Raw genomic sequence first — 13,913 nt, forward strand, 5'->3', positions numbered from 1 at the left:
AACCCCAAGGGCATCGAGGAGAATTGACCATGTGACCTCCCAATTGACAAGGTACTTAGCAACGGGAACTCGCCCAATTACGCTAGCCACTATCATGTTCCTAAAACAACTAAAGACAAAATTTAGAAATGGAAAACTACGATATATCATAATGATGTAACAATGTATTATGAAGGTCATGTGCATTACAATCTGGAAGAGAATCAATGTCTACTAGAGAAAATGGATATAACTGAAGGATACTTGGCTTGGGAAGTGCACAGATTCTGCCAGCGTTTTTCTCAATTTTAATAACACCACAATTACGTCTCAAAATAATGGATATATCAAAATTCCACTCAAACAAACATTTATAAATAGTCAACTACAATGAAGCAGGAAGAGGAGAAAAATGTGTCTTCAGGTCTTCATTGATAAATCCTCCTCAAGTTACCTGCAGAGCCCTTGTTTAGCAGCAGTAAGTGGCACTTCGAATCTTGTCAAAATTCAAAGATTTATAAATAGTCAACTACAATGAAGCAGGAACAGGAGAATAAAGTGTCTTCAGGTCTCCATTGATAAATCCTCCTCAAGTTACCTGTAGAGCCCTTGTTTAGCAGCCAGGAAGTGGAACTTAGAATCTTCTCAAAATTCAAAGACGGCCACATTAGCCTTATGTCTCTGATTGGTTAGCTTTTACTCTAGCCTTCTTTTTCTTTTCATGCCCAACTTCACATGGAATGTAGACTTTCATCATTTTCTTATTGAAGATAGTTCAAGATGGGAGCAGGTTCAAAACACCTAAAAACTTAAACCGAAAAATTGAAAATACAAAACAGCAGCAGATAAAATGGCAAGGTAATCATAATTTACTTAGCAATCCATGTAAAAGGCATCCATTGGCATTCTGCTCGAATTCTTATTCAAACTGAAAACTTTCTGTTCGTCTAAGAAGTCCATCTGACCAAGTCAAACCAGAATTTTTTAGTGTCATCTGATGGTGAGATATTAATACACATTGAAATCATATTCGGTTGTTTGACAGCTTCCTTTAAACAAGTCACTTGGATCTCCATTGTGCCAAAGAAACAATAGCTGAACTTAGTTGATAAGGGCAATTGCAGAAGACTGAAACCATAATTTACTCAGTAAAATGAAAAAGGTGCCCATTAACATTGCATTGACATTCTTACTCAAACTATGAAAACCCTTTCTTTGTACATGTAAGAAGTCATATGACCAACTCAAACCTAAATTCTTCAGTATCCTTCCAGCTTCTAATCGTGAAATATGAGTACAAAGATTAGAGTCCCATTCTGTTCGTTGACAAATTCCTTTCAGCAAGTCATTTGGATTTCCATCCTGCCAAATCCTCTAATGTTAGTTCATAACTATCTTGTGAGCCTCGCCGAATTTCTTCTCCTTTATCCCGGAGAAAGTCCTCAACACTGCTAGGTTCTCCAAACCAACCCAAGCGGTCTGCAATCAGATGTAAGTTGTTGCATCCACTACAGCGAACGATAACAATGCCCTTCTCATATGATTCTCTATTCATAGTCTTTACAGATCTTGTTTCACACACTCTGCAAGTATAGACCATAGCTAGATCATGCCGCTTTGATGCTTTCAAATTAGAGAAAGCGCTAAATTCTACGGAATTGCTTTTGGCACTTGGCTTAGAAATTTCCATTGTTGAGACTGCTTGTGATTCAAGGTCAGCGTGATTTTGCATATTATCAACATCAGTTTCTGAAGTTTTGCTGGAAGTGTTATCTTCCTCAGAAATAACCTCACAAGCATTGCCAATTCCAGTATGCAAACATCTTGTTCTAGAATTATTTTTACGTTGTATAAAAACATTCTCACAAGCTGATGAAACCGATCTGAATGCAAACAAGTTCAATGGATTACCTGCAGCAACACAGCAAATCAATCAGACCTTCAAATTTTACCTTTTCATAGAAATCACTACTGCATGATATCATGCTTTCAACCACATCAGCGGGCTTTTCACCCACAAAACTAACACCCTCAAAAGCAAAGACCATCTACCATAAAAGTGGCATGTATAGACACTAGAAGCATTCTGCTGCAAAAATAAGCTCAACTGAGAAAACGTTAAACATTCAAAAGAAAATGATTTTATATTTGGACCTTTCGTGAAGATATCAAAAAGAATAGCACATGGTGTTTTCATATTTAGAAAATTGCCCATTGAACATCCATCAGAGAACTACTACTGGAGGAGTTTTATATAAATTTCACCAAAAACCTTTGCAGTCTAAACTAAATAAAAGATTAATTGGATTGTAGGCATCAACACCCTTGTAATTGGGAAGCATGAAAACCCTTTGATAATTTCTATGATTCTATCTCGTTCATTGAACTTTTACTCAAATTAGAGTTACATAGCTAGCAGCACATAAATTGGCCTTTCCATTATTAATGATTATGTTTAATGTTCCTCAAGACAAGCAAGGTCTATCAGAGAAATAAATGGACTCAAACTATTTTTATTCAGAATATCATTTCTATATTCGAACATAGTGGAAATGAAAGTACCAACCTTATTATAGTTTTCACAAGGCAGGAGGTCTTTAAAAGTATTTACATTATGAAACTAGATAAATTATGTTTTGTCTTATTAAGGACAGGTGTTGATTTCGTGTAGCATCGGATGTGCTCTAGCCATGAAAATTGATGGAGAGGCTAAAGAACATGAGATCTCCAAGACCCAGAAATGGTTTGGGAAAATTCTTCCCGGTTTAAGAGATATTAAAATAATTAATATTTTTAATGGAGTTCTTAAGTCTAAACTTAGGGAAAATAAATTATTAATGGGTATTAATATAAAATTGGGTTAAAAGGTTCTAAAAGACATGGATCAAGCCAAATTTAATCTTAGCTGTTGATTAGAGATGTAATCTCGACCATTGAAGGACCATCAGTTAAAGTATAAGAGGAGGCTTGAGGGTCAGTTGGAGAAGACACCAAAGTGATCAGTGATTCGATTTTCTAGAGCGGGGTTTGCTAAGAGAAATCGAATCAATGATCAGTTTACAACGACAGGCAGTGAGTACGAGACAGAGTGGCAGAGATAGTGCCAAAAGACCAGCAGAGAGGTAGACGCAAAATCCAGAGGGAGCCACGCAGAGTCTAGCAGAGACAGCACAGAGGCCAGGAGGATCCGCGTCATCCACGCAAGATGCTGTCGGAGTGACGCCGAGAACCAGAGAGGCTGCGCAGAGCCTCAGAGAGCTGACGCAGGGGGTTTTCAGGCTAACATAGAGGCCAAGAGGGCTGACGCAGTGCTTCAGTGGTGTTGGAGAGGGATTCGTGGGGCAGATTTTCTAAATATCTGCGTCCGAATATAGAGGTATTATTGCCGAAATATTTTCTCTGTCGAGTAAGCTGGTTTGGCACCCAGTTGTACTCAGATAGACTGCACAATAAAATAACCCTTAGAATTGCTACACCGGTTTTCCCGCATTGGGTTTTTCCAGGGACGAGTTGTCCAAAACTAACAGTGTCACTTGTGTGTTTGTTATTTCTTTCAGCTATTGATTTGTAGATGTTTGAGATGTATTGTGTTTATTTCAGTGTTTATATGTTCGAAATACTTGTTTGTAATTAACAAGTAGGCGAAATAAACCAGAGAATACAGATAAAATTTCTAACGAGTAATACTTAGAAATTTCAACATGGTATCAGGGCGTGGTTGCAGATCACGGGAGCGCTAAAGGCACCAGCTGAAGCAGAGCATTTGCAGCAGAAACAGTTGTCCTGAGTGACAGAAGTTGTTCCTAGCAGAAAGCAGCAGAGAAGGGTTGACGTAGAGGGACTACATCATCGGTTCGAGCCAAAGAAAGGTCAATGCAGAGGCTGAGGAGGGCAAAAAAAGGCTCACGAAGAGCCACACAGAGACCAGGAGGGTTGACGCAATTGTCTTGGGGGGCATTTCAGCCAGTGTTGGGATTGTGTAGAGCCTAGAGGCTCAGTCCTTCGGTTGCTGGGGATTAGGAAGCTGTGGACAGTTTGCGAGGAGTGAAGCTGGTGGGGTGTTGTCGCTGTCGAGATAGAATAGTACCTAACAGGGCAAAACCAAGGTAGAGAGAGTCGCTACCTAGGCAGATTTCTAGCCAAGAAATCCAGATCAGTGTAACCCGTGCATAGGAGATCGGAGAGGTGAGACTTGACAGTTGCCAAGCGGATTTCCAGGAAGGAAATTGAGACTCAGAGGGAGTCGAGGAGAGAACTTCCAGAGGAAGTAGAGACTCGGAGGAGTCGAAAGGAAAAGCAGAGAAATGGCCATGAATGGACTGAGGGATCAGGACAGGCTGGACGGGGCATCCAACTTTGTGGTCTGGAAGGCCAAGATCCTGACCATTCTAGATAGACATCGCATCAAGGCCTTCGGCTTGAGAACATTAGCTATCCTAATTGACTCGGCTGACAATTAAAAGTACGAAGAAGCAATGGCCAAGGCAAAATGTATAATCCTTGATGGAGTCAAGGATCATGTGGTCCAACATATTGCTGAGAAGGAGACGGCAAAGGAAATGTGAGACGACTTGAAGATGTTCTACCAGCGTACTTCCGTGCAGAGGAAGATGTTACTAGAGAATCAGCTGCGGTCATACCAGATGCAGAAGGGGGAGCAGATAGATCACTTCCTCGGTAGATTGAAGGAGATCAGGGACCAACTAACTTCCATAGGGGCCACGCCAGATCAGGGGTTGATGGTGAGGACCGCCCTAAATGCAGTCTCCGAGGAGTGGGAGACATTTGTCCATAGTATTCTGGGCAGGGCGAATCTTCCAAATTGGGAAGAATTGTGGGCAGCTCTTTGCCAAGAAGAGATCAGACGGCTATCCAAGACGGGAAGTAGCAGCAAAGGACTCTGGATCAAGAAAGAGGAGGAAGAGGATGCAGCTCTGGCGTCGCGGGGAAGCAGGGGAAGAGGAAGAAAAAAGACCTCTCCAAGATTAAGTGCTTCAATTGTGTGGAACTGGGGCATTATGCGAACCAGTGTCCGAGGAAGAAGAATAAGGGAGAGGCGTTTGACTCCAAGGCAGCACCAGCGAAGGCAAAAAAGGAGGTAGAGGAGGATGACGAATGTGCCATGAGTGTTCATGTACCTCTAGAGAAGAGGTGGGGAGACATCGAGCTATAGTCAGGAAGACTACAAGCGATGAGGGGCAAGATCCTTGAGGTACCCAAACTCTTGGATTATATCCGGCTACATGAGCCCCAAAGAGAGAGTAGCAAGACTGGCGGATGTCGGTAGAAACGAATGGGGATGAAGCAGCAGATAGTGCTACAATGCAATAGTCTCGGGCAACGCAAAGCTAACAAGCTGCAGCAGTGCGAGAGGCACAGAGGAGGTTGCAACAATGCAAGATGGCACAGAGAGGTTTGCAGCAATGCGAGAGGCAGGGAGTTGTTGCAACAGCACAAAGAAAAAAAAGAGGGAGCACGAGATAGCGACAAAGAGAGCTTCAACATCGAGAGTGTTCTAACCTAACAAGGATGTCAGTAGTTGGGTGGATCAGTTACTTACTTCTCAATAACTGAGTTGCAGTGCAATAGCAGTTAGCGATAGCACGATGCAGCATGATGAGAGGGGGTTGCTATGCAGATGCAGTGTTGGGAGAAAGGACCAGCAACAACACACATGCAGAGGGAGTTGTTGTACGGATGCAGCAGTGGCAGTGGCAGGGCCATGGGCAGGAGTACAGGATGCAGCAATGCAGAGGATGTTGAGCAGGGAGGCCTAGCATCAGCACAGGTACCAGGGCTGTATAATCAGGGTGATGCTTAGTGGTGGAGTATTATTAAAGCACATTCCTCGCTAAAAGGGAGTGTTAATTTGGGGTAGCATCAAATGTGCTCTAGCCATGAAAATTGGTGGAGAGGCTAACGCACATGAGATCTCCAAGACCCAGAAATAGTTTGGGCAGATTCTTCCTGGTTTAGGAGATATTAAAATAATTAATATTTTTAATGGAATTCCTAAGTCTAAACTTAGGAAAAATCTAATCTTAGCCGTTGATTAGAGATGTAATCTCGATCGTTGAAAGACCAACAAAAAAGTATAAGAGGGGGCTTGAGGGTCAATTGGAGAAGACACCAGAGTGACCAGTGATTCGATTTTCTAGAGTGGGGTCTGCTAAGAGAAATCGAATCAGTGATTAGTTTGCAGCAAGGGGCAGTGAGTACGAGACAGAGAGGCAAAGATAGTGCTGGAAAACCAGCGCAGAGGCAGAGAGGCAGACGCAGAAGCCAGAGGGAGCCACATAGAGGCTAGCAGAGACAGCACAGAGGCCAGGAGGGCCTGTGTCATCCACACAGAGGCTACTGGAGTGACGCAGAGAGCTAGAGAGGCTGCGCAGAGCCTCAAAGAGCTACCGCAGGGGGTTTTCAGGCTAACGCAAAGGCCAGGAGTGCTGACGTAGTGCTTCAATTGTGCTTGAGAGGGTTTCGTGGGGTAGATTTTCTGAATATTTGCTTCTGAATAGAGAGGTATTACTGCCAGATTATTTTCTCTGTCGGGTAAGCCAGTTTGGCACCCAGTTGTACTCAGATAGACTGCAAAATAAAATAACCCTCAGAATTGTTGCACCAGTTTTCTCGCATTGGACTTTTCCGGGGACGAGTTGTCCAAAAATAACGGTGTCACTTGTGTGTTTGCTATTTCTTTCAATTGTTGACCTGTAGATGGTTGACACTGTATTGTGTTTATTTCAGTGTTTATATGTTCAAATAACTTGTTCGTAATTAACAAGTAGGAAAAATAAACCAGAGAATACAGATAAAATTTCTAACGGGCAATACTTAGAAATTTCAACAATAGGGAATGTAAAGAGAAAGTGATGTCCATCATCAACCCACTTTATTGTAGAAATTTTACAAATATGGTCATCCCACGGTGTTTTGGGGTTTAGTCCAGCAACCAGTTTCACTATGGTGATTATAAGCAATGGTCTTAATCTTATATTCAATTTTGCTTTTTAAGCTCGTATTGTCGGAAAAATTCTCAACATAGTTTTAGAAAAGTCATAATCGTACCAGGTTTTTATATGGAGTTCTCAAACAAAAACTAGTTTGACAAAATAGAAATTACTAAAATTTACAAAAGGCGAACAATTTAATAAAATGTTGTGAACCTTATAATAAATGAAACAGCACACTGTAAGCAGAATTTTGAACATTGTCTCAAACAATATAAAACAATAAAAGGGTTATGTTGTCGCACAAAATGTCTAAGCACCACGACAACGCTCAAATCGGGGGTTGTCACCCTGATCCCCGATCTCTCTGTTTAAGTTGTCTCCCTACAACAAGCTAAGGGGGGTAGACCCTATAGATAAATGGGATGAAGGAGAACCAGTTGGGAATCAACTGGCTTGGGAGACACAGCAAAGCAATCGAGTACTTGGCTAAAGCTAAGCAAGACTCAAGATTTAATTAGGTTTTAAGTGATAAATACCAGTGCCTCAAGGAGTCAATGATCTAAGTAAATGATTATCAATTGTTGCTTTAGGAAGATGAAATCTATTTGCAATAAAAATCTTTAGCAATTACTTGAAAATATTTACAAAATGTCTATCATGTAATAAGCATTAAAAATTTCAAGCAATGACAATCAATTTCACTCTATGCACAATGAATTAAATTTCAAAAGATACAAGAATCTTAATCAACCACGAAATTTAACAATTCACCAATTTTGATCCCAGAACTAAAAGATGTATGCTTAGAGAACCAAATCCAGGAAGACTTGCCACTCTCCAATAGTTAATCTTTATATAAACATTTAAGCGCTTTTAACTATAGAGAAGTAAAACATTGATACCACAAAATTCTCCTTTAGATTTTTTACTTTAGCACAAGAAGAATTTTTATTTTTTTTTTAATTGCTTTTAAAGAAAAATCAAAACAAACAAGATGAAAATGAAAATTGAATTATCAAAGGAAAATGACAAACTAAGCCTAATGAAAAATAAAAATAAAAGGTGAAATGAGGTGAAGTCAAAAAATAAACATAAAAGACCAGAGCAAAATCTAATCTCAAAAATAAAAACAAAAATAAATTAAATCTAAACTATAAGAGAAATAAAACAAAGTAAAATCGAAACCTACCTAACCCTAACTTAAGGAAACAAAAATGAAAAAATCGAATCCAAAAAAAACAAATCAAAACTATAACAAAAATAAATCAAAACTAAAGAGAAAACACAAAAAAAAAAAAATCGAGAATCGAACATTCATAAAAAAAGAAACTAAGAGACCCTATCTAACCCTACCACCGTAAACAAGAGAATGGTTTGCAGGTCTGGCGGAAGGGAGAGACTGCGTGAGAGATTGTTGCGTGGAGGAAGATGAGGTATAGATGCGCGCAGTAAGGAGCCACAGGAGGGCGGACGCAGGCAGAGAAGGCTACGTGGGGATGGGAAAGAAATTGCTTGGGCGTGGAGAGGATGAGGTTGCGATGAGGCTCAGGCTGCGTGAGGAGTTTGAAGCAGATATCTAACGTGTTTTCCCTTGCAGGTCTGGTTGCGGATTAGTGGATGTAGTCATGGCAGCAGAAAAACCACAAAGATGAGGGAAAGTTCAAGGAAAGGCAGCGCAAAGAATGGATGCGGATTTGCTAAAGGGAGTTGCGTGGATTTGTTTGCAGTTTGGACGGCAAATGGACGTAGATCTGGAGCTCGTATGGCAGCGGAAGAAAGTTGCAGGGTCGCGAGAGAAGACTCGGGTTGCCAGAGGGAGCCGCAGGAGAGTGAGGGTGAAGCAGAATGTGACAGCGAGGAGCAGAAATGGACAAGGGCAAACAAGCAAGAGGGAATGGCAATGGCAGTGTTGAAGGCTGCGTGGAGCTAGCAGCGAATGTATGAAGGAGGCTACATTAGATAGGCAAAGAGGAGCAACAATGCAGCTGAGGGTATAAGGAAGCATAACAAAAAAACAAATTAGAAATTTTTCAGTAAAATGAAACCCCAGGCAGCAGCAGACAAGTGGCCCAGGAAACCCTTAAAATTCTCCGGTAATCTTAATAAAAATTTTAAATTTTCCTGCTTCAGATCTGCAATGGCAAAAACACCTAGAAACAATATATGCAAAGATGAAACTAAAAACCCCAAAAACCAGCGAAATAATTACAATATTCACAGGCTAAAGGCTCTAAGCAGCCAGATCTATCATTATGCCACACATATTTTTTTTTAAATTTTAAGTTTAAAGTGAGGTGCTTCAGAGAAAACTCTTCATACAAATGGAATTCTAATGATAAGCCCGGGATTAAATCCAGTTGGGCTCTTCAAAAAATGTTATTCGGGAGTTGGCTGGTCCAACTAAAAACTTCCCCAAACGCCCGATGATCTCAAAATCAAAAATTTCTTGCACAACTTAATTCAACCATTAACATAGAGAGAGAAAATGACAATAAAATTCAGATCTAATGGAGATACCTGCCATTATATTCAGAATTTAAACTACCATTCAAACCCTAGTGACCAGCCAAGATACATGTGCTTAAACCACTCCTTAGAAAGCTATTATCAATGGCTGAAAAGAAAATCTATGAATGAAAATAAAACATCTTACAGCATTTCCATGAAGAGTAACACCAGAAGAGATTAACCCCAAAGTCTTTCTTTATTGCACATGAAAAAAGATTACAAGAGAGCTTTCACTTAGCACAAGACTCAAAGATCGAATCATCTCAACTGACAACTAACCTCCTATTTAAAGACAAATCTTCTAACGGCTAGTTCGAGTGATCCTTGTCAAAGCGATCTCGACCATCGATGAGGATCAAAACTTCTTTTAATCTCATCCGTCGAAATTTTAAATATTGAGGAAATTTCGAAATTATCAATTAAATGCATTTTAATTAATTCAAAAATTAAATTTTTGAATTAATTTCCTCAAAAGTTTGACTTTGACTTAACCCTAGGGGCCAAGGGCATAAAATTTTAGCAAAATAATCAATTAACCTTAGTCCCTGGACCTAAAATTTAATTTTTTTAAAAGGCCCTCGAATTTAGCCTTTGGAAAATTTAAAATTTCCTTAAGACCTAAGACTTATGAGGGGATAAATTATTTTTCTAACCCTCAAGACATTTTACATCATGATTTTTATATTTTTACATCTCAAAGGGGAAAACCCATTTGACCAAGACCCTCAATCTAGCACACTAGAACTCCCTTAACATTCTGGTGACAAAATCCATTCCGGTTTTGGGGTAATGCTGAAGAAAAACTCTGCCGATCATGGATCGGTGAGACAAAAAACCTTCCAGAATGTAGATCGTTATCAAAAAATTAGGTTTACCTAGGCAATTACATACACGACACGGATCTGTTGAGATTATTTACAATTTACACATGCAGAAAGGGTTTACAATATAACATGATCAGGCTAATGATGATAGTCGAACGGCACGGACACGTCGATCAGGCGCTATCCCTTTTGTGAAAAAAGGGGGTGTACTGCTATGGGTAGTTGACACATAGTGGTCAATAGGTTCAATGTAAGAATTTAGGGTAATTTCTGCAGTAAATTTGCCCTAGGGTTTCTTAGGGTACTAGGGTTTCAACAAAAAATTCTTCAAGTAGTTTAATCCAACACAATTAATGTACCTTTCAATGAACAAAATTGGCTTTCTCAATAATACAATAAAATCAACTGAGAAACACTATCACGCAAAAAGATCCAAATCTTCAACCAATAATGCAGTAAACCTAATCAACGAATGTTCAGCAAATCCACATCAATCCAGTATTATTGTTCCACATATACATGATATGATCTACGTATGATATTGATAGAAACTAGTACCCTTAGCTAAAGATGAATCAACTTCGCAACCGTAAATTCTATGTGATTGTAATCTCCTAGTCTACCTCAGACCCGCAGTTGCTCTTCCCCAGTGCTGCATCTATGCCTTTGTAATTACCCTAGAACTGTTGAAACCCTCGGTCTTCTACAAGAACTGAGTCTCTAGAAATTCTATCTCCAACTCGTGGTTGCTCTCAACTTCCACCATGCCGCGTCTGAGTCTTTACAGTTACCCTCGGATCGTTGAAATCCTCGATCCGTTACAGAAGCCAAGCCTCAAGAAATTTTGTCTGCAGAAAACAAGGCATGTTGGGCATGGAATCCCCCCAAGGCATGTTTTGGGGCTCAAAGCCCAAGTTTTGACCGAATTTTGTTGTAAAGCTCCGCGAATTGCAAGCGCAGGGCGCAAAAGTATAATAGAGTCACAAGGTTGTCTGCTCTAGTTTTGTAATGTAATGTCGGCTGGATAGACCTACCCATGGTCCGCGTACCATGGAATTGTATAAATAGAGCGAGGCTCTAAGTGTAAAAGGGAGATAATGGTAGAGAAAAATAACAATTCTAAATGATTGAGTCATAAGTGTAAAGTGTGTTGTTGGGTCGTAGGGTAGGAGAAGGCTCTGCAGCTGAGTGCGCAGAGGCCTAGTAGTCCACAACCGAGGAAGGAATTAATAAAGAGAAGTTTTATCATAATTCTGTGTATCCGTTCTTGGGTTAATGCATGTTTGATATAATTTGCGAATATACTATTTATTTACTACGCGCATCTGTATGAATGGTTTATATTGTTAAGTATATCTCAAAGCATGCAAATAGGCTAAGATAATCAACTAACATTGGAATATCAGTGAAGCCTTGGGTAATAACGCAGAAGCGCAGCATTCAACCCTTGAGTAGGGATGCACGAAGGCAGCGTCTCAGGCTGCGAGGGACAGGAAAGTGTGTGAAGCAACTTGCGCGCAGGGTCAAATCGCGAACCACTTGAACTCATCAGACATCTTCAGGGTGCGGAAACTTGGTTCTAACACCCTCCCATACTACTTCGAGTGAGACCTCAGTCCGTGCTCCACAGACTGTTGCCGAAAGGGCCAGTAGTACCGGGATTTGTTTGGTTAAATCATCTCTAAACCTGGGTCAGGCCCCAATAAGCCAACAAATGGTTCTGTTGCCGGGATCGAGATCTGCAAAAGAGATGTCTGATGTCGTATCGCTGGAATCCAACAAAGAAAGGAATTGAAGAGTGATTGGACAAAAAGATTCACGAGTTCGCGCGCAGGAAAACAAGAATTTGCGAGTATCGAAGGAAGAGTGGTTAGATTACTACTTGTATATGGAAATCTACGAAATTTTCTTTGCATCCTTCCCCTCTGAGTTGTATGAGTGGATCGCGAAGCTAGCAAACAGTCAAGGAAGGTGTAGGCTCGACAAACCTATTGTGTGGAATCCAAAGTTGGTGCACAGACTAGAAGCAGCGGAAGATAAGACTGTGTGCGATGTGGATCACTGGCTCGATCAAATCATAGGAGGATTTATCACCGAGTTCGCAGTAGATACTTCAGTCAGCTATAGCAAGGCAGAACAACGTTTCCTCAAAGGACCGCGAGGTAAGTATGTTAAATCTTTGAACACTTGGATTAATATGCTATTGTGTGAAAAGAGGGTTATGCGAATAAATTGATGTTTGGGGCTACGCGAAGTGGGAGATCTACAGAAATGAAGGTAGCGCAGAACTAAAAACTAGCCCCTTGATTTCACCTTCGCGGGAAAGCGAGGAAGAGCTCGCAAAGGTTTCACCAAGAAGTGCGATCAGTTTGATAAGGCAACGAATTTTGCGCATACCACTTCCACCTACACCACATCCAGTCTCACCATCTTCACCCCCATCTTCGCCCATACCACCTCCGCCACCACCACAGTTCAATATGGCGAGCACAATAAAATTGCCGGTGTTCAAAGGAGTCGGGAATAAAGGTCCAGACCAGTTTTGGTTCGTGGTAAAGGCTGTAAGGGAAGCGTAGGGAGTCACAGATGACAATATAAAGAAAGCAACGCTGGTCAGCGCTTTGCAGGAACGCACACTAACGTGGTACATTAAGCATTCCAACGACAATCCAAACGCAGGGATCACGGATATCCAAGCTGCGCTAAACAGGGAATTCAGCAGGCCAAAATCAGAGACACAGTCAATCATCAGATTTAAGGAAATCGCGATACTTCCAGGCGAGACCCCCTGGGCGCTGGATCAGAGACTGAAGGGTATGATTCGTGAAGCCAACATGACCTTGACAAATGGACAACACCACGCATGGTTTGTAGCATCGCTAACGCCGCATCTAAGGACCGTGTTGTCACAGCAGAAGCTATCCACTCAGGCTGAGGCCTTGGAGATCGCAATGAGACTGCACGAGACCCCGATACAAGATCCTAACTTGGGAGTCCAACAGATCCACACGCAGTTGAAAAACTTGTGTCTTGAGATGCAGAGTTTGAAACAAGACAGGACAGCTCGCCCAGAAGCGCGCGAGGAGGTATGGTGCGTAAAGTGCAAAAGCCAAGGACATGACAAGGACCATTATCCAGTCTTCGCAAACTACCTGGCGAGAGGAGGGCCAATGCCATTGAGACCAGAGGCACAAGTAGGACCAAGCACGGCGCCTGCATTATGGTGCGCGATTTGTCAGATAGGAGGGAAGCATGCTACAGATAACTTCCATCTATTACAGAAGTATACGCAGAGTTCCCAGCAGTTGTTCTGTAATTTCTGCAGGTCAGTAGGCCACGATGAGCGTACCTGTAGAAGTTATGAACTGATGATGGATCGGACTCCTGCCTATAGAGTTCAGACCGAAACGTGGCAATCAAAATGCAGGGATGGCGCACACTGGATTTCAGGGGCGTAGACGAGGTCGAGGTGGAATGGGGCCAGGAAGGGGTCGCGACCAGCTGATTTGTTACAATTGCGGAGGGCCAGGGCATTATGCCCGCGATTGTACAAATCCAATGAGAGCATCATGCTTATATTGTACCCAGTTTGATCATGAGACGGAGGACTGCCCCATGCTGATAGCAAGGTTGCGCGATAAAGGAACAC

At 41.4% G+C, this 13,913-nt stretch overlaps 1 protein-coding gene across 1 annotated transcript in view; it reads right to left on the minus strand.

The window, feature by feature from the left end:
- Positions 1 to 565: 565 nt before the first annotated feature.
- ZR3 (Zim17-type zinc finger protein) overlaps positions 566 to 13,913 on the minus strand; it is a 46,818-nt gene continuing 33,470 nt past the window's right edge. The window contains exon 2 of the mRNA XM_089410958.1: positions 566 to 1,890. Coding sequence (XP_089267084.1) covers positions 1,325 to 1,890 — 566 coding nt within the window. The 3' untranslated portion in view covers positions 566 to 1,324. The remainder of the gene's footprint in view (positions 1,891 to 13,913) is intronic.

Source organism: Pinus tabuliformis, chromosome 3_1 (genome assembly GCF_031772625.1).
Source record: "Pinus tabuliformis cultivar Carrire ecotype Pingquan chromosome 3_1, CPIR1, whole genome shotgun sequence".
Classification (NCBI taxonomy): Eukaryota; Viridiplantae; Streptophyta; class Pinopsida; order Pinales; family Pinaceae; genus Pinus; species Pinus tabuliformis.